Source organism: Lithobates pipiens, unplaced genomic scaffold, assembly GCF_037356315.1.
Source record: "Lithobates pipiens isolate NorthernLeopardFrog02 unplaced genomic scaffold, aLitPip1_a1.2 Scaffold_13, whole genome shotgun sequence".
Taxonomy (NCBI): domain Eukaryota; kingdom Metazoa; phylum Chordata; class Amphibia; order Anura; family Ranidae; genus Lithobates; species Lithobates pipiens.
This window is the reverse complement of record NW_027507718.1, coordinates 517,104,513-517,124,556: the sequence shown is the minus strand read 5'-3', so window position 1 is coordinate 517,124,556 and position 20,044 is coordinate 517,104,513. Positions and strand designations below refer to the sequence as shown.

The window sequence follows — 20,044 nt, the reverse complement described above, 5'->3', positions numbered from 1 at the left end:
TTGAATTCTGCTTTCCGATTGTCTCCGTTTATGGCGAACTATGGTTCCATGTTGCCTGACTCATTTGTTCCTGCAGAGTATTCCTGTGTTAGAGGAGCATCTCCATCGTCTTCGTTCCACTTGGGCACAAGTCCAGGAGGCTTTGCCACATGCTAATGATAGGTACAGACTCCATGATGACCGCAGACGCCTGCCTGCACCTTCCAACCAGGTTGGGGGCAGGATCTGACTTTCATCTCGCAACCTTCGACTTTGTGTTCCCTCTCTGAAGTCCGCACCTCGGTTTATTGGGCCTTTCCGTATTCTTTGCAGGATTAACCTAGTGGCTTACACATTAGACTTTTCTTCTAATATGCATATTTCAAATGTATTTTATGTCTCCTTATTAAAACCTCCTGCAACCGCTTTACCATCCGGTAACCGCTCTTGGTTCTCATCTTCGGACATTCATGTTCCTGTCCTCCTCCATGATTTCCATAGACATTTTCCCCTCAAGCCTGGTGGTCCTCCGAGGGGGCTTTTTTTGTTTTGAGTTGGGGTTCACCCTTAAACCCATACCAGAATTAGAAGGGACCAACATCTTTTTTTTTTTTTAAATGGGGTGCCCCTTAACCACTTGCCATCCAGCCGCCTTCATTATACTGTGGCAGATCAACTTGTTCAGGTGAATCACCATAGCTGTACGGCAGTCCCTTTAACAGCTACAGATGGTGCGGCAGCCGATGTGGGTGGCCAGCGGCCGCGATCGCTACATGGAGAGCCAGAACAGGGATCTGTCAATGTAAACTAACAGATCCCCATTCTGACAGGGAAGTTCAGCGTGATTAGGAACATCGATCTTTCTGTACTCCCAGACAGTCCCCCCCCACAGTTAGAAACACCTCCCAGGGAACACATTTAACCTCTTGATCACTCCCTAGTGTTAACTCCTTCCCTGCCAGTGACATTTATACAGTAATCAGGGCATTTTTATAGCACTGATCGCTGTATAAAAAATGTCAATGTTCCCAAAAAAGTGTCAAAAGTGTCCGATCTGCCCTCCGCAATCGATGATCACCGCCATTACTAGTAAAAAAATAATAATAAAAAAAAATGCCATAAATCTATCCCCTGTTTTGTAAACGCTATAACTTTTGCACAAACCAATCAATATACGCTTGTTTTACCAAATATATGTAGAAGAATACATATTGGCTTAAACTGATGAAGAAATTAGTTTTTTTACATTTTTTATTTGGATATTTATTATAGCAAAAAGTAAAAAATATTGTTTTTCTTCAAAATTGTATGTCTTTTTTTGTTTATAGCGCAAACAATAAAAAACACAGAGGTGATCAAATGCCACCAAAAGAAAGCTCTATTTGTGGAAAAAAAAGGACGTTGATTTTGTTCGGGTACAGCATCACACAACCACGCAATTGTCAGTTAAAGCGATGCAGTATCGCAAAAAATTGCCTAGTCATTAAGGGGACAAATCTTCCGGTCCTTAAGTGGTTAAAATCAATGCCAGACTTGAAAGGCCTACTATGAGTTTTGGGGGGGGGGGGGGGCTTACACTTTTTTTAACACTATCCCCATCCCTTTGTTTGCATTTAACTGTCAGATGGAAATCTCAGGTTGGCATCTGAATGGGCTGGGCATGGACGAGTCATGGGTGCTGGCTTTCTGAGAAGGAAGCTCTCTGATTTAGTAACAGTAAATGTTTCACTTCCCATTGCAGCTGAAGGTTTTCTCAGTGGAATACCCATTAGTTTGACCATCCACTGAACCTCCCAAATATTGTGCAAACCTGCAGCTCATCCCTAGAGAACAGGAATCTCCAAACCCCTTTTTTACACAATGCAGACAGAGGCCTCCCTCATATTATCGCCTCTGTAGGTCGAATGTTAGCTCATACTGTTAAGCTACGTTCTTTATTGCTAGAATGCTTTTAGGGCTATTTTCACTAAAGATTGAATATTAGGGTGTGTTAGATTCACCCAATGAAAAGCAACAAATTCTACCTGACAATATACATGTATTACAAGCATTACGGGTGTTACGTATTTGTGACTTTTGTGCAAATGCTGAAGCATTTGTTAAGTTCGATTTTTAAAGTTTATCTCCAGTCTAAACTCTTTTTTAGGCTTGGATGATGAATGACGATGAATGGTTTCACCGAATGGAAATCACTATATGCATTATGCATGTTCATAAAATAAGCCTTGGATGCTTTATCATCATGTCTAAATCTAGACCCCAAAACCCTGATGTTCTTCCATCCTGGCTAAGTTTGGCTAATTTGTAATGCAGTTGAAACCAATATTAGAAATTGTACAAATAAAGAAAGTTCTTTTCAACATTTGAATATAATATGTCTAGTTTTGAGTTGACGTTTTGGATTTATATTTTTTGGGGGGCTTTTAGAAATATTTCTAAAATATTGGCTATAAACACTGAAAATAATAACTTTTTTTCTTTTCCAGATCAGTTATGGAGCTACAGACTATTCTCTGACTAATAGATTTCTTTATCCTCATGTCTTCAGGACACTTCAAAATGACCATGTTCAGTATATGACTATAGTTAAGTTGTTAAAACAGTTTGGTTGGACGTGGGTTGGAATATTGGCCTCAAAAGATGATGAGGGAGACACAGTTAGGGACATTTTTACAAACTACCTGAATAGTAATGGTATTTGTGTTGAGTTTACAATAACAATAGGACCTTATATGCGTATTAGTAAAATTAATGGAAAGCACCAACTTCTAGATATCATTGCTACTGTTAATAAATCAATTGCTAAAGTTATTGTAGTATGTGGCTCTTATGTAAGTGACCATACATTATTTTTGTATCATCTAGCTTTCTATAATAAAACATTCATTTTTCCTCCTCTGTGGTCTCCCAGCCCTTCACTATATACTCCAATGGATGTATTTAATGGTAGCCTGGCCGTGGAACTCCATCCTCTAATCTTTCCAGATAAAGACAATTTTTTTGATGGCACTGATAAGATAAAGTGCTTAAATAATATAACAGATTCTCTAAATCATTTATCACTTGCAAGGTGCATGTCTGCAAACAAAGAAAATAAAAATAGTTCCATATTATGTCCAGAATTTAATGATACTTCTATCTATGAATTCTATCCTAATTTATTTCATTGTGTGCTTCAAGGAACCCCTCCTCAGATTTATTATGCAGTAGAAGCCATGGCAAAAGCATTACATGATATGAATCAGTTCTATAAAGGAAAATCTTATGCTAAGCAACATCATTATTACAGACATAAGGTAGAGTATATAACCTTTTTTATGGATTTAGGAAACATACAAAATAATACTATCTTAGAAATTATCATTATTTAACTGCCTCCTGCACTTTCATTTTTCCAAATTGTTTAGTTCACTAAGTAATTCCATATGAATGGCTTCAACTTACCTCTAAGGGCTGCTCGACAATGTGTGGCTGTCCTCCCAGAATGTGACCCAGGCATTTGTGCCTGGCAGCTTAAATACAGGATGCAATGTGTTTGGTGGCATGACTGTGTGAGTTTGGCACCAAAGTGCATTATCATGTGAAGCATCGTGTCGTCACTTGGTGAAAAACCACGCTCCTAATAGTAAGCAGCCAGCAAGTGATAGGCTGCAGACGGGGGAAGAGGAGACGTAAATAAGGTGGCATTGGTACACTGGCATGCAGGTGAGCATGGCCAGCGTCAGATACCCGTCTCTGTAGGGCAGGGAAAAGAACATTGACCCGGCAGTCGATGACATCACCCTGCAGCGTATGAGTGCCGCGAGGAACACTATTGGCACCTAATGTTATGGACAACCACCAATAGCATCAGGTTGATACAATCTTCTTGTTTATCTATATTTACTTTTAGGATTTTGTATGACTGAATCCTGCTTCACTAGAAGCCCATAGCTTTTGCTCTTTACCCAGTGGATGTATTACAGCCAACGGGTTACGTATTTGCCTCACTTTGACATATATTTATATTAGATTGGAGTCTCCACCTCTGTCAAGCATATATATGTTTTCTGTTTTGGTTTGGTTGTTGTTTTCAGTATTTGTTGTAATGTCTATATGTATGTCTCCTGGATATGTGTTGAAGTAATTACTGTTTTGCCTATACAGATTTATACAATATGTAATACTTATATGCACTTCTTTTTTACTCTGTTTTTAAATATACCAGCACCTACCCAGTATTTGTCCTGATAAAGCTAATATCTAGTGAAACGTGTTGGTGAGCAAGTTTTGGAGGTGATATTGGATCAAACTTTCTCTATTAGACATACTACTAAGTTATTTTTTTTCTAATTTAGATCCAACCTTCATAAATGCATTCGTATTGGATAACTAGTCACTGTGTCCATATAGGGTGTTGATTGTATGTTTTCTTTTTAATCATGTTGTAATAAAATTCCTAAAATGGTACATTTTCTCTGTTTAAACAATTGATATGTTTTCTATTTTCTAAGGTGAATAAAATATGTTTTTGAGATTTGCAAATCATTGCATTCTGTTTCTATGTGGCTTTTACACAGCGTCCCAACTTTTTTGGAAGTGGGGTTGTACAAGACTTTAGAAACATGCTATTCAATGTAACTACAGTGCTAAAGATTGTACATATCACTTTGTACTCAGTACACACAATGTACATAGTAAGTAAATGTAAAATGTAGTGCAGAGTTTGCATTGGAGAACCTGTCCTGCTTTCTGGAAAGAGAGGTGGAGTCACCTGGGGTATTCTGAGGAGTCCTGGCCAATCCCCTATCTGGATTGGCAGGGGACAGGCCTCCTTGAATACCCAGGGTTAGCCCAGCTGTGGAGGAGTGGATCAAGTGGAAGATGGAGATGGGGTGTTAGGCTATCGGGACCTTTTAGGGAGCTCCCCGGTCTGGGGGGGTGACTTTGGGCCTGGGCTCGTATGCGGACTGGACCCTCAGACCCACAGAGGTGTCCTGGCCAGGAGGCACAGGAGGAGCAAGAGAGGACAGCGGGAGAATACTGCAGGGAAAGTCTCCAGGAGTTCTACAGAGGCAGCCAGGAGGCTGGTGAGTGTTCACACAGTCGGGAGGACCGGGAGGCACACCTGAGAGGACTTGGATGGGTACAGAGCCAGTCTGGAGGATTGTGGTGGCATGGACAGTGGAGAGGGGAGGACTGGCGGTGCCTGAAGAGGTGCTAATGGGAGCAGTAGCCAAAGGGACAGCTAGCACTGGAACTTTACTATTTTTGCTACACCATAGGGGCCTGTGGTCCCTGCCTGCAAAGGGCATCACCTTTAGGCCTGGCTGAGCCAGTGTCAGGCCTACAGTGCTAGCTAGTCTGAGAAATGCAAGCAAGTGATGTGCTGGAGGAGTGAGGAGTAATAGTCTGCAAGCAAGGAATTGCAGGAGGAGAAGAGGAGATTATATAAAACAAGGTGTATATAGTTGGTCCCAATATTGACTTTTGATTACCTGGGCATCTCATAAGTTTCCCATCCCTATCCAAGTTTAATTCCCCACAATAAAACATAAAAAAAGTGCAAGGACTGCTTTCATGTCTCTGTACAAGTGAAAAGTGAGTGCATGGCTGGGCAGGGTGAAAGACGGACTACTACATTCAGCAGCCCCTACGGGGGCACCGCTACACTTATTAGGATTATTGTGGTAAAAAACACCTCTGCGATACGCATCTCTACATATTCTGCCACCCCCACAGTGATATAGATCTATGACAGTCAAGCTGATCCTATGGCTTTACTACTGGTGAAATCACCGACCGAGGAGTTCTGATTGAATTTGCTACATAATTTTACGAAGTCAGTGACTTCTCTTTCATAGAAGTTGGAAGGATTATCTTGACTGCCTTGGATCTTATGCCTTGTGAGGGGAAAGGGGAGTGGAAGGATAACTGAAGCCTCTGACTTAAAGGGTAACTTCACTATCATGGGAAAAATATAGCAAATTAAAAAATAAAATAATATAGCATATAAACAGATGCATCTCAAAAAATTTGAATATCATCAAAAAGTCAATTTATTTCAATAATTCAACAAAAAAAGTGAAACTCGTATATTATATAGATTTATTACACACAAAGTGATACGTTTTAAGTATTTCTTTCTTTTGATTTTGACGATTATGGCTTACAACTAGTGAGAACCCAAAATTCAAAGCTCATCTGCATTGTTGGGTGTCTCTCATCTTCCTCTTGAAAATACCCCACAGATTCTCTATGGGGTTTAGGCCAGGTGAGTTTGCTGGTCAATCAAGCACAGTGATACCATGATCATTAAACCCGGTATTAGTACTTTTGGCAGTGTGGGCAGATGCCAAATCCTGCTGGAAAAGGAAATCAGCATCTCCACAAAGCTGGTCACCAGAGGGAAGCATCAAGCTCTCTAGAGTTTCCTGGTAGAGGGCTGTGTTGACTTTGGACTTGATAAGACACAGCAGAAGACATGACTCCCCAAATCATAACTGACTGTGGAAATTTCACACTGGACCTCAAGTAACTTGGATTTTGTGCCTCTCCACTCTTCCTCCAGACTCCGGAACCTTAATTTTCAAATGAAATGCAAATTTTACTTTTATCCGAAAAAAGGACTTCGAACTACTGAACAACAATCCAGTCCTTTTTCTACTTAGCCCAGGTAAGACACTTCTGACATTGTCCCTGGTTCAGGAGTGGCTTGACATAAGGAAAGTGACAGTTGTAGCCCATGTCCTGGATACATCTGTGTCTGGTGGCTCTTAAGGCACTGACACCAGCCCTAGTCCACTCCTTGTGAATCTCCCCTAAATTCCTGAATAGCCTTTGCTTCACAATCCCCTCAAGGCTGCGGTTATCCCTGTTGCTTGTGCACCCTTTTCTACCATACTTTTTCCTTCCACTCAACTTCATTTTAATATGCTTGGATACAGCACTCTGTGAACAGCCAGCTTCTTTAACAATTACCTTTTTGTGACTTAACTTGTGGAGGGTGTCAGTGACTGTCTTCTGGACAACTGTGAAGTCAGCAGTCTTCCCCATGATTGTGTAACCTACTGAACTAGACTGAGAGGCCATTTAAAGGATCAGGAAACCTTTACAGGTGTTTTGAGTTAATAAGCTGATTAGAGTGTAACACCATGAGTCAACATTTTTTAGAATTTTCTGAGATACCTAATTTGGGGTTTTCACTAGCTATAAGCCATAATCATCAAAATTAAAAGAAAGAAATGCGTTAAATATATCACTCTGTGTGTAATGAATCTATATAATATATGAGTTTCACTTTTTGAATTGATTTACTGAAATAAATACATTTCCTGATGATATTAACATTTTTTGAGATGCACCTGTAATTTTGACACAAGTCACATTGTAGTTGAATGTTATTAACCACTTGCCTACAGGGCACTTTCACCCCCTTCCTGCCAAGACCAATTTTCATCTTTCAGCGCTCTCACACTTTGAATGACAATTACTCAGTCATGCAACACTGCACCCAAATAAAATGTGTGTCCTTTTTTCACACAACTAGAGCTTTCTTTTGGTGGTATTTAATCACTAGTGGGCTTTTTATTTTTTGTGCTATAAAGAAAAAAGGCTGAAAATTTGGTGAAAAAACGGAAAATTGTATACTCACCTTTCCGTAATTTTCCTTTCCTGACGCATCTTCATGGCACCACACACTGGGTTGTGACTCCGCCCCCACAACCTGACAGGATTGGTTAACTATAAATTTGAAGGGGAGACCTCCCGCTGCATTCTCTGTAAATATCATCATAAATTAAACAAATGGGAGGGATTTGTGTGGTGCCATGAAGATGCGTCAGGAAAGGAAAATTACGGAAAGGTGAGTATACAATTTTCCGTTTTCCTGACGCCTTCATGGCAGCACACACTGGGAAATAACTCGCCAGACGGGTGGGTAAATGCAAAATATATTTAATTCCTATAATGCCGAAGAGTTGGCTCTAATAACAGATCTACCAAACTCTGCCAAGGACAAAAGGGCAGAGTTCACTCTATAGTGAGAAATGAAAGTATGTTCAGAAGACCATGTAGCTGCCCTACAAATCGTCTCTGGAGAAACTCTGCAATATGCCGCCCAGGAAGTAGCCACTGCCCTAGTAGAATGAGCCCTGATGTCTTCTGGAATCGCCAAATGTTGCGTGGAATATGCCTTTTTAATGGCCCTCACCAACCAGGCCGCAATAGTGCGTGAGGAAGCTGGCAGTCCGCGTCTAGTTCCATGAGGAATAATAAAGAGAGAGTCCGTTTTCCTAACAGAGGTCGTAGCTGACAGGTAGTTGGTGATGGTGGATTTAATGTCCAGCGGATGAGGATCTCCCTGATCATCAGTGAAGGATGGAAGGACAATATCTTGGTTATAGTGAAAGGAAGAAGCCACTTTGGGTATAAAACGATCTGAGGGTCTAAGAACTACCCTGTCTGGAAAGAAAACCAGATAAGGCTCCGAAATAACCAAGGCTTGAATTTCCGACACTCTTTTGGCTGACGTTATGGCAATTAGAAAGGCAAGTTTTAAGGTCAAGTCCCATAGTGAAATAGATTCCACAGGAATAAACGGTGGACTAGAAAAAGCGTGGAGAACTACCGATAGATCCCATGCCGGAAACATAGGCTTCCTAGGAGGCTTTATCTTCAGACTAGCCTTAAGAAATTGGATGACCAGGGGATGAAAAGCCCATTTTGTGCCTTTTTTAGCCGAGAGAGCCGAAACCTGCACCTTGAGGGTGCTTGAACTGAGGCCTTTGTTAATTCCTGACTGAAGGAACTCCAGGATTTGAGGCGGTCCCGGAGCAAGAGGGTTCCAACCTCTTTCTCGGGCCATAAGGCAGAACTTTTCCCAAATTCTAGTATAGATGGAATTCGTGGAAACTTTCCTAGCCTGCATTAAAGTAGAAATGACCTCCTGGGAGCAGCCTTGCGCCTTCAACCTAGACCTTTCAACTTCCAGGCCATCAAATGTAACCTCTCGGGAGCAGGATGAAGAAACTGCCCCTGTGAGAGGAGGTTTGGTTCTAGTGGCAGAGCAATTGGTGGCTGGACACTGAGTTGTAGAAGAGTCGTAAACCACGGCCTCCTCGGCCAGAACGGAATTATTGCGATCACTGTTACTGAGGACCTCCGAAGTCTGGACAGGAACCTCGCAATTAGAGGAGTAGGCGGGAATATATACCCCAACCTGAAACTCCATTGATGTGTCAGGCAGTCTATTCCCTCGGCTGACGGAAACGGATTCCTCGACAGGAACCTGCGACATTTGGTGTTCAAGGGAGTAGCTGCTAGATCTATCTCCGGTGTCCCCCAGGTTTCCGTCAGGAAAGAAAAAATTTGAGGACTCAAAGACCACTCGTTGTTGGACAACGGCTTCCGACTCAGATAGTCGGCCAATGCATTCTGTGTTGCTGGGACATATACTGCTCTCAAGTCTGCTAGGTGAACTTGGGCCCATTCCAAAATGGGACGAACTTCCTCCATCAAGGTGACACTTCTTGTACCTCCCTGTCTCTGCACATAAGATACTGCCACCTTGTTGTCCATCCTGATAAGCACGCTCTTCCCCGAGGGCAGAGATGTGAATGCCGTTAGGGCATGGAAGGCTGCCCTGAGCTCCAGAATATTGGAAACTACTCCTAGGGCTTGGAACTGCCACTGGCCTTGGACTGCTAGATCCTGGTAGTGTCCTCCCCAGCCGCTCTGGCAAGCGTCCGAAGTCACCACTTCTGGGTCTGGAGGGACTATTGGCTTGAATTTCTCTAAATTGTTCTGGTGTGTCCACCACCATACTGACCGTTTCACCGACTTGGAAATGACAATGGTCTGATGCATGGACACTCCATTCCACTGCCTGAGAAAGGAGATTTGTAGGATCCTCATGTGCCATTGGGACCATTGCACCATGGGTATGGTGGCTGACATGGATCCCAGCATGCTTAGACAGGCCCTGGCTGAAAGATGACTTGCTGACAGCAGTCTCCGCATCTTTTGGATTAGGAGCTGAATCTTTGCCTGTGGTAGCTGAACTCTGTTCTGTTTGGTGTCCAGATGTACCCCTAGAAACACCATCTTCTGTGTAGGTTGTAAACTGCTTTTTTTTAAATTGACGATCCACCCGAAGTTGTGGAGAGTTGAAAGAAGAATTTCCCGATGCTGAAGTAATAACTCTCGACTTTTTGCTAACAGTAGGATGTCGTCTAAATAATGGTGAATTCGAAGACCTTTCCCCCTCAGGAACGCTACTAATGGTAGGAGGGTTTTGGTAAAAGTCCTGGGAGCCGACGAAATGCCGAATGGAAGGCATCGAAACTGGAAATGGGAATGATTGATGGTGAACCGAAGAAATTTCTGAAAGGCCGGATGTATTGGGATGTGAAGATAGGCGTCCGACAAATCTACGGACAGCATCCAATCGCCCAGATTTATTGCCAAGAGTATGGACTGGAGACTCTCCATTTTGAAGGCTTCTATTTTGATGTTCCTGTTGAGCTTCTTGAGATCCAGTACTGGACGAAAATCTCCTGTTCTCTTCCTTACCAAAAATAACGGGGAGTAGAAACCTCTCCCTCTTTGAGTTGATGGAACCTCCACAATAGCCCCCTTCTGTTTTAAATCTGCTACATATTCTATCAGGAGGTTTTTCCTGAATAGTGTGGAAGGCAGCCTGGTAGGCTGAAAGTGGTTTCCTGGAAGCCCGTTCATGAATTCCCACTTGTGCCCATACCTGATTGTGGACAGTGCCCAATTGTCCTGTATATGTCTTGTCCAGATCCGAATAAACCCTCTTAGCCTGGCGCCCACCTGGGCTGGGTGAGCGGGCAAACTTTCAAAAGGATTTTGGATGCTCCCCTGCGGGTGTAGCCTTGGTCTTCTGCATTCTCAGAAAAGAAGGCTTGGTATTCTTCCAATCCCTCCTGAACTCTCTGCCGGGACGATAGGATCTGGACTCTCTATACTTGTCCGGAAGATTTCGCCTGAAAGAAGGCCCCTTGTGAGCTTTGGGTCTTCTGTCGGAGGGAATCAGACCAGATTTCCCTCCTGTGACTTTGGAAATAGCCGAATCCAGTTTGGCCCCAAAGAGATTAGAACCATCGTAAGGGATCTTGCACCAATTAATTTTGGAGGCTGTATCGGCCATCCATGGCTTCAGCCATAGGGCCCTCCTAGCTGTTACCGATGCCAACATTGTTCTGGCCGAGGACCTTATGATGTCCACTGAGGCCTCTGCTACAAAGTCGCCTGCCAATCTAATCTCTTGCAGAGAAGAGACTAATTTCTCCATTTCCGCACCTTCTAGCAGATCCTTCTCCAATTTAGTAGCCCATCCAGAAATAGCTCTTGCCACTGCTGCCGTAGTAATAGCCGGTCTGCAGGAGCCCCCTGCCATGGAATACGCTTTCTTTAGCTCCAAGTCCATTTTACGGTCCAGTACGTCTTTAAAAGAGACCGCATCTTCAATGGGCAAAGTGACATGACGGGCCAGGCGCATCAGGGAGGAATCCACTATGGGAGCAATCATCAAAGGTTTAACTTTTGATTCGTCCAGAGGATACATTTTCGCTAATCTGTTAGCTATGCTGGGTCGTTTGTCTGATTCCCACTCATCTTTAATAAGATCTCCGAGTTCCTCAATAAATGGGAAGGACTCTGGTCGTCTTTTTAAATTGGGAAAGTACTTGCGGGTCTTCTGAGGCTCAGGAATAATATCCTCCCAGCCGATAGCCTCTTTGACCGACTTTGCAAATGGTTCCACCAAAGAAAAATCAAATCCTGCAGACATTTCCTGGCCGTCATTATCTGAGGATGATTCTGAAGCTTGGGAATGATATGTGTGAGCAGTGGATGTGCTAGGGCCTGCCACCTCCATAGCGGGTGCTGTTGCCAAAATAGATTCACGCACTGATTCCCTTATGAGGTCAGTCGCAATTCTGGCGTCTGCTTCCTTCTCTTTAGTTGCTTCATTGAAGCAAGAGCGGCAGGCAAGCTTCTCCGGAAGGGCCGGTGCGCCACATATCCAGCAGGCGTTAGCTGCGGGTCTGGTGCGATGGCTTTGATGAGAGGAAGGAGACCTGTGGTCCGAGCGGCTGTGCCGAGTGCGACCGTGGTGGAAGCGACCATGTCTCTGACGAGATGAGGACCTGGAGCGACTTCTGTGCGATCTCCTACTGGAAGTGCGACTTGAGCCTCTTCCATGCCTGGAACTTGCTCCTCTTGATCTGGTAGGGCTGCAAGAAAAGCAGCATCTTTAGCAGTCGGCACTCTTTTTTCTCCCCTTCAATACTCACCTACGACTTTTGTAGAGCCTCTTACCTTTCCAGCTGTCGATGGTCTGCGTGGGCAGTGGACTCCATGAAAAAAGGTAGACAGAGTAGGCTGAAGGGAATGAAGAAAAGAATTTTCCTTGCGATACCGATAATAGACAAATAATTAAAAAAAACATACATTTTTTTTTTTTTTTTTTTTTTTAAAAAGGATTTTTTTTTTTTTTTTGAAAACCTGCCCCTTTAAGAATTTAGCATCTGCAAAACAGCTGGTAGGATACATACAAAAAGAACTATGCAAATACAGTAGAAAAAGTAAAGGAATATTCTTACCTTATCCAGCTGATACCGAGATACAGGGCAGTAGTTTGTAAACAGCAGCATGCAGAAGCATACAGCTGTGATTTTAAAAACGGCGCCATAGCGGCGCCGAATGACGCTCCGCGCATGCGCAGAACGGCTCGAGGATACCGGCGCCATCTTGGAAGAGGGAAAAAACCCTCTCTTCGGGAAGAAAAACCAAAACCAGGTGCCAACAGACATGCGCAGAGCGGCGAGGACACTAGCGGCGGCCATGACAGCTGTCTGGAGGACAGCAAGACCCAGCCACTCCTGTAAGAAAAAGGTATTTTCCTAAGCAGAAAAAAGAACAGGATACATAAAGGGGGAGCCCACTGCACAATAAAAGCTTATTTAAAGCTTATATATAAAAAAAATTCCGTGAGATGTCCCCTGAGACCACCAGAACGGGGATTCCCTCCATAAAGCTCATTTAGAGACTGTACAGGAGGGACTTCCAAACAGGAGAGGCTTGAACCTGCTGGGGTGAGGCGGTAAGAGGCTTATTCATCTGTAGGTATCTTGAAACTCGAAAGCTCCAACCTGTCAGGTGAGGATAAAAAAGAGAATGCAGCGGGAGGTCTCCCCTTCAAATTTATAGTTAACCAATCCTGTCAGGTTGTGGGGGCGGAGTCACAACCCAGTGTGTGCTGCCATGAAGGCGTCAGGAAAATGCCTTTCTTTGTTTCTGTCATACAATTTTTCAAATTAGTAATATTTCTTCATAAATTTTGGCCAAAATGTATACGGCTACATATCTTCGGTAAAAATAAGCCTAATTAGTGTATATTATTTGGTCTTTGTGAAAGTTATAGAGTCTACAAGCTATGATGCCAATTATTGAAAATTGATCACACCTGATGTACTGAAGACCTATCTCATTTCTTGAGACACTAACAAGCCAGGAAAGTACAAATACCCACAAAATGACCCAATTTTGAAAAGAATACACCCCAATGTATAATCTATGAGGCATAATGAGTCTTTTGAATGGTTCATTTTTTTCCAGAAGTTTTTGGAAAATGTGGGAAAAAAATGAAACCGCATTTTTTTCCCACAAAGTTGTCCATTTTAAAGAAATTTCCAACACATAGCATGTACATAGCAAAAAATACACCCCAAAATACATTCTGCTACTCCTCCTCAGTATGGCGATACCACAAGTGTGAGACTTTTACACAGCCTGACCCATACAGAGGCCCACCAATAAAAAAAGCACCTTCAGGCATTCTACAAGCATAAGTTACACATCTAATTTCTTGACAACCTACCATTTTTGAAGGCCCTTATAATTCTAACACACAGCATTTACATACCAAAGATTACACTCCTAAATTCGACCCACCCAAATCTCTATGAAGCCTCTAGACTCCAGACCCTAATCCGAAAATTATGAAACCCAGAGACAACAAAAAAAAATAGTTTTCTCCATCAGGAAAAACATTTCTGGAGCCCCACACATGTGAGACCCCTGTGTACTACAGTAGCAGGGCAACAGATCAGTCCAAGTGGTAGGCAAAAGCATAGTTCATAAAACAGACCAAGATCAGTTCATGTGTAAGCAGTCCAAGCGGTAGGCAGAAGCGTAGTTGATAAAACAGGCCAGGTTCAGTTCACATGGAAGCAGTCCAAGCAGTAGGCAGAAGCGTAGTTGATAAAACAGGCCAGGGTCAGTTCACATGGAAGCAGTCCAAGCAGTAGGCAGAAGCGTAGTTGATAAAACAGGCCAGGGTCAGTTCCCCTGGAAGCAGTCCAAACGGTTGGCAGAGGCATAGTCAAAAAACAGTCCAGGGTCAGTTCACATGGAAGGCAGTGGCATGGTTATTTAAGGAAGCATGGGAAATGGTCAGCACAGATAATAAAAATGTGGAATGGTTAAGAATATGGACTAATATTTTAGGGATGTGTAATATAGTCTAAAGCATTCACCAATGCAAAGGCCGGGTTTGGAGGGACACTGGGGACAACGGTAGCTGGTATCTCTTTGAAATCCTTTTTTGCTGCATACTCAACATCTTTTTTGGTATCTTCGGCCTGCTTCAGATGGTGGAATGTTGTCCAGGAAGTGGCTATCATGAAGTCGGCTAACAGCATCGAAGCAAAGGTTTTATGGTGGGTGGAGTCTTTGATGGTAGATGAGGGACATGACAACTTCTTCGATTAATTTTAGGAAGTGGGCAGGGCTTTCTGTGGATTTGGTGTGAATTATGTTGGCATTATAAATGGCCAAATAAATTAAATAGATTGCTACTTTCTTGTACAAGAAACAGGACCTCCTTATTGATAAATAGGGCTGAAGCTTTTGGTCTTGAAATACACCCTATGTTGGCTTTACAATGGGACCTCGTCTTCTCTGAACTTCAACTGTAGTGTCATCATGGATGGTGGACATCATGTACACATTCCTGGTATCCTTCCACCTCAAGACCAGCACTTTGTTGCATCTCAAGGTTGCTCTTTCTCCCCTTCGCAATTTCTTATTCACTATGGCTTGTGGGAAGCCCTTCCTATTCTTTCCTATTCCTATTCTTTCTGGAGGTTCCACAGGCCAGGGTTTCTGCAAGGTATAGGTGTTTGAAAAGGGGCAGGCTGGTGTAGAAGTTATCCAGGTATATGTGGTAACCTTTCTTCAGCAGTGGGTATGCCAGGTCCCATACAATTTTGTCAGTTGTGCCCATGCAGGCCGGGATCTCAGGGGGCTAGAGCCGTGACTCTCTTGCAAAGCTTATAAAATTTCACTCCATATTTGGCCCTTTTGCTAGGAATGTATTGCTTCACTTCTAGCCGCCTGAAAAGGGTGCCAGGGACTCATCTACACAAATATGCTGATTGGGGACTGGGAGTTCTGCAAATCGTTGGGAAAATAAATTAATGAGTGGCCGAATTTTATATAATTTATTGTAATTTGGGTGATTGCGGGAAGGGCACTGGGTGTTGTCACTGAAATGAAGAAAGTGCATTATCATCTCGTATTGGGACCTGAATGTTACATTGTGGAAGAATAAATGGGCATGTGGTGGATGGGGTTGGTGGACCAATAGGCATGTCCTTCATTTTTTTTTGTAAGCCCCATGTTTATGGTGAGGCCCATAAACACTTTGAACTCCTCCATAGTCAAATCCTTCCACTCAAACGGACTGGCGTATGATGATTGGGGGTTGTTGGCAATATGCTACGGGGCATATAAATTGGTCTGGTTCATGATGAGTTGCAGCAAAGTTTCGGGCAAAAATAAATAAAAACAATCAATTTCAGTAAAATTTGGGGTATTGGCCTGCACACCTGGCAGTGATCCTGAGTCGGAAGGCAGCCATGTTGGATTGACAAGACCAGCTGGAACATGTGAAGCGGCCCTGGCTCTGGAGGGACATGGCACTCCAGTTCTGATAGTTGGGGGATTCGAAGTTCCTGTGCTGGCATTTGGGCGTGATGCTGTGGCAGTGCTGGTACTGGGTCTGGGCATTTCTTGTGGTCTTTCGCTGGTGTCAGCTCTGGTACTGGGCCTTTGTTCTTGGGGGTCTATCGCTGGCGGCAGCGCTGGTACTGGGCCTAGGAATTTGATCCTGGGGTATATTGCTGTTGGCTGCCTGGTTTCCAAAGCGCCGTGCCCTTTTAGGAGGGATCCATTCTTCCTCTGATTTATTTGCCGATCCACTACTATTGATCGGTTGAAATGCTGAATTTGATTCACAATCAGAATTGGCATTTGAATCTGATGAGAACTCTCTGCTGCTCTCATCAGTCATGGAGAGGATCTTGTATATAATCTTTTGGCCATTTTTTCTAATGGGCTGTGCAACGGGTGACAGGTGATGGTCACTGTCGGGCGACAGGTGATGGGTGACATGTGATGGTCACTAATGGGCAACAGGTGACGAGTGACGGTCACTGATGGATGAAAGGTGACGGGTGATGGTCACTGATGGGTGACGAGTGACGGGTGATGGTCACTGGTGGGTGACAGGTGACGATCACTGGTGGGTGACAGGTGACGGTCACTGGTGGTTGACAGGTGACGGGTGACAGTCACTGATAGCATACTCTGATGGTGACTGGTGCACTTTATGGGACTGATAGGTGACAGATGAGGGTCATGGATGGGTCACTGATGACGGTCACTGATGACGGCCCTGGCGATGGTCACTGATGGGTGACAGGTGCACCGCTGGTGGCAGTCTCTGACAGTGACAGGTGCTCTTTGTGGGCACTGATGGGTGACAGGTGCACTTTGTGGGCACTGATGGGTGGGTGACCGGTGCACTTTTATAAGCAATGATGTGGTGACTGTTGGGTGACAGCTGTAATGGGGGGGGGATGTGACAGGTTCTCTTTTTTGTGATGTTGGTGCAGTACACTACAATACATAGATTGGTAACTCACTGCTCCTGGCTCTTCTCTCCTCACACTGGAAATGGTGTGTGAGGAGAAAAGAGTGGGTAACAGCTAGTAACCGGTCTATGTTTACATTTAGTGATTGGCTGTGAATGGATCACAGCCGATCACGTGGTAAACAGCCGCCAGCCGTTGGCTGCTTAGAGCCAGTTCACACAGGGGCGACACGACTTCCAGGACGACTTTGTGAGGCAACTTGGAGACGACTTGAACACGACCTGGGGCAACTTACAACACGACTTTGAAGTCGCCCCAGGCCAGGCGACTTTTGCCGTGGCCAATCAGAGAATGAGCTCTGAAGGGGGAACTCCACGCCAAATTTATGAAAAAAATTTGGCGTGGGTTCCCCCTCCGAGAGCATACCAGGCCCTTAGGTCTGGTATGGATTCTAAGGGGAACCCCCTACGCCGAAAAAACGGCTTGGGGTCCCCCCCAGATCCATACCAGACCCTTATCCAAGCACGCTACCCGGCCGGCCAGGAAAGGGGGTGGGGACGAGCGAGCGCCCCCCCCCCCTCCTGAGCCGTACCAGGCCGCATGCCCTCAACATGGGGGGTGCCTTGGGGAAGGGGGGGGCGCTGCCGCCTTCCATTCTTCTTCTTCTTCTTCTTCTGGAGATGTTGAATCCCGGAGGATGCTGGGACTGTGACATCGTAAGGGGGCGAGGTCACCATGTGACATCAACCGGTGACCCCGCCCCTTGTCCCTATATAAGTCGCCGCGCACCGTGTCCCTGGCATTGCGGCCGGAGAGAGCGTCAAGTCAACATCTCCAGAAGAAGAAGAAGAAGAAGAACGGAAGGCGGCAGCGGCGACGGTAGTGACAGAAGACCGGGCCACCGCTAGTAAAAGAGCTGGAAGAAGAAGCGGTGGCCCAGCAAGAAGAACCGAAGAGGGGGACAAGACCCCCGAAGGCGGAAGAAGAGGGCGTCGGCGACGAAGAAGAAAGCCGGGCTCCTCCTCTAGCAAAAGAGCTAGCAGAAGATAGCGGAAGAGTCCGGCGAGAAGACCCCCGAAGACGGAAGACCCCCGAGCTGTGCAATAAACTATTTTAACCCTTGTGTGTTGTGTTTTATTTTTACTTTTTTCCACAGGTGAATGGGTAGGGGTACATTGTACCCCATACTCATTCACATAGGGTGGGGGGCCGGTATCCGGGGGCCCACTTATTAAAGGGGGCTCCCGGATTCCGATAAGCCCCCCGCCCGCAGACCCCGACAACCAACGGCCAGGGTTGTCAGGAAAAGGTCCTTGTCCTCATCAACATGGGGACAAGGTGCTTTGGGGTAGGGGGGCCGCGCGGCCCCCCCTTCCCCAAGGCACCCCCCATGTTGAGGGCACGTGGCCTGGTACGGCTCAGGAGGGGGGTGCTCGCTTGTCCCCACCCCCTTTCCTGGCCGGCCGGGTAGCGTGCTCGGATAAGGGTCTGGTATGGATCTGGGGGGGACCCCACGCTGTTTTTTCGGCGTAGGGGGTTCCCCTTAGAATCCATACCAGACCTAAGGGCCTGGTATGCTCTCGGAGGGGGAACCCACGCCAAATTTTTTTCATAAATTTGCGTGGAGTTCCCTCTTGAGAGCTGATAATTCTGTCAGAGTCGCCTCCGTATAGACGGAGATCCGACTTGGAGGCGACCTCCATTGAAATCAATGGGTACCAGTCACCTACAAGTTGGATTGAAGTAGTACAGGAACCTTTTCTGAAGTCGGAGCGACTTCAGTAGCGTGCATTAAGACAGCTCTCATTCACTTACATTGATTTTTAAATGTTGTCTGACCTGAGGCGACTAGGGGCGACCTGAAGTTGGATCTGAGTCGCCCCTGTGTGAACCGGCTCTTACCCTTGTCGGTGACAAGCAATGTTCCTGGGAGCTTGCGGCCACCAACATGACCGCGTTGCGTGCTCCTGATTGCGTGTATGCGTGGTCTTAAGCGGGGAATACCCATTTGTGACTGGCCGTGAGGTAATCGCAGCCGATCACATGGTGAACAGCCATGCCCAATGGCTGTTCACCCCTGTCGGTGACGCGCTGTGTCTCGGGGACACGCCACCACCGACAGTGAAGGGCTGCGCGCCAGCGATCATGCGCATGCCCTGTGTGAATGGGCCCCCGTCATATTACGTTGGCCCAGAACAAGAGCCGCACCGCTGTCATATGACGATGGATGGGTGGTAACAAGTTAAAAAATGACCTTTCCTTTTTCAATCTGCAGCACTGTAATTTTCTCATTACAATTCATTGAAATATAGCACTGTTTGTGTACATAACATCCCCCAGAAATGTCATTTCCCACTTGTGTGATTGGCTCACTGACTTTCCCAGAAGTCTCTGCACTAAGATACAAGTCAGATTTTAGGCATCCTTTGCAACAAAAATGTCATTTTTTGTAAGATATTCCTAAAGAGATGCAGAACCTGCAACTTTCCTCATTAGAGACCTGAAAGTGCACCAGCTGATTAATACTGAAAACATCACTCCCATTCAGAATCAGTATGCACAAGACATAGAAGAACAGAAACTCTTTACATACTTATTTCCCTGTGACAAATCTATTTCCCCTGATTGACATAACTTTTCTACATTTTTTGAAGCTGTATAACTATGTAAAAGAAATTAAGTATTCATTTGATTCTAAGGAACCAGTGCCATTCTTCAATGAATATGGGGAATTTGCTTATAAGTACAAAATAACAAATTGGATACATAAAGATGGCATGAATATGATTTATAAGGACGTGGGGAATTTTACACCCTGGGCACCAGAGGATCAGCAATTTCAGATCGACATCGAGGCCATAACATGGAAATTCAGCAATGGGGTAAGACCATCATAGAAATGAGGACTCATAATAAAGATAAAGCCTTTGGGTCTCAATTATCTTCGGATTCTATTTAATGAGATGCAAACTATTCTTTGTTTTTCTGAAAGGACTGCCTATAAATAATCTCAATGATAAATCTAGGCAGGGCCATTGTAGTCGATTGTGATGCTGACCCATAGCAACGTCTCCTGATAGCTTAGCATAGTAGAATACACTATATTGCCAAAAGTATTGGGA

The 20,044-nt window shown here is 44.7% G+C and overlaps 1 protein-coding gene across 1 annotated transcript in view; it reads left to right on the top strand.

The window, feature by feature from the left end:
- LOC143975928 (uncharacterized) overlaps positions 1-20,044 on the top strand; it is a 92,327-nt gene that overhangs the window by 39,706 nt on the left and 32,577 nt on the right. The window contains exon 6 of the mRNA XM_077478461.1: positions 19,577-19,804. Within this exon, the coding sequence (XP_077334587.1) occupies positions 19,577-19,804 (228 nt within the window). The remainder of the gene's footprint in view (positions 1-19,576; positions 19,805-20,044) is intronic.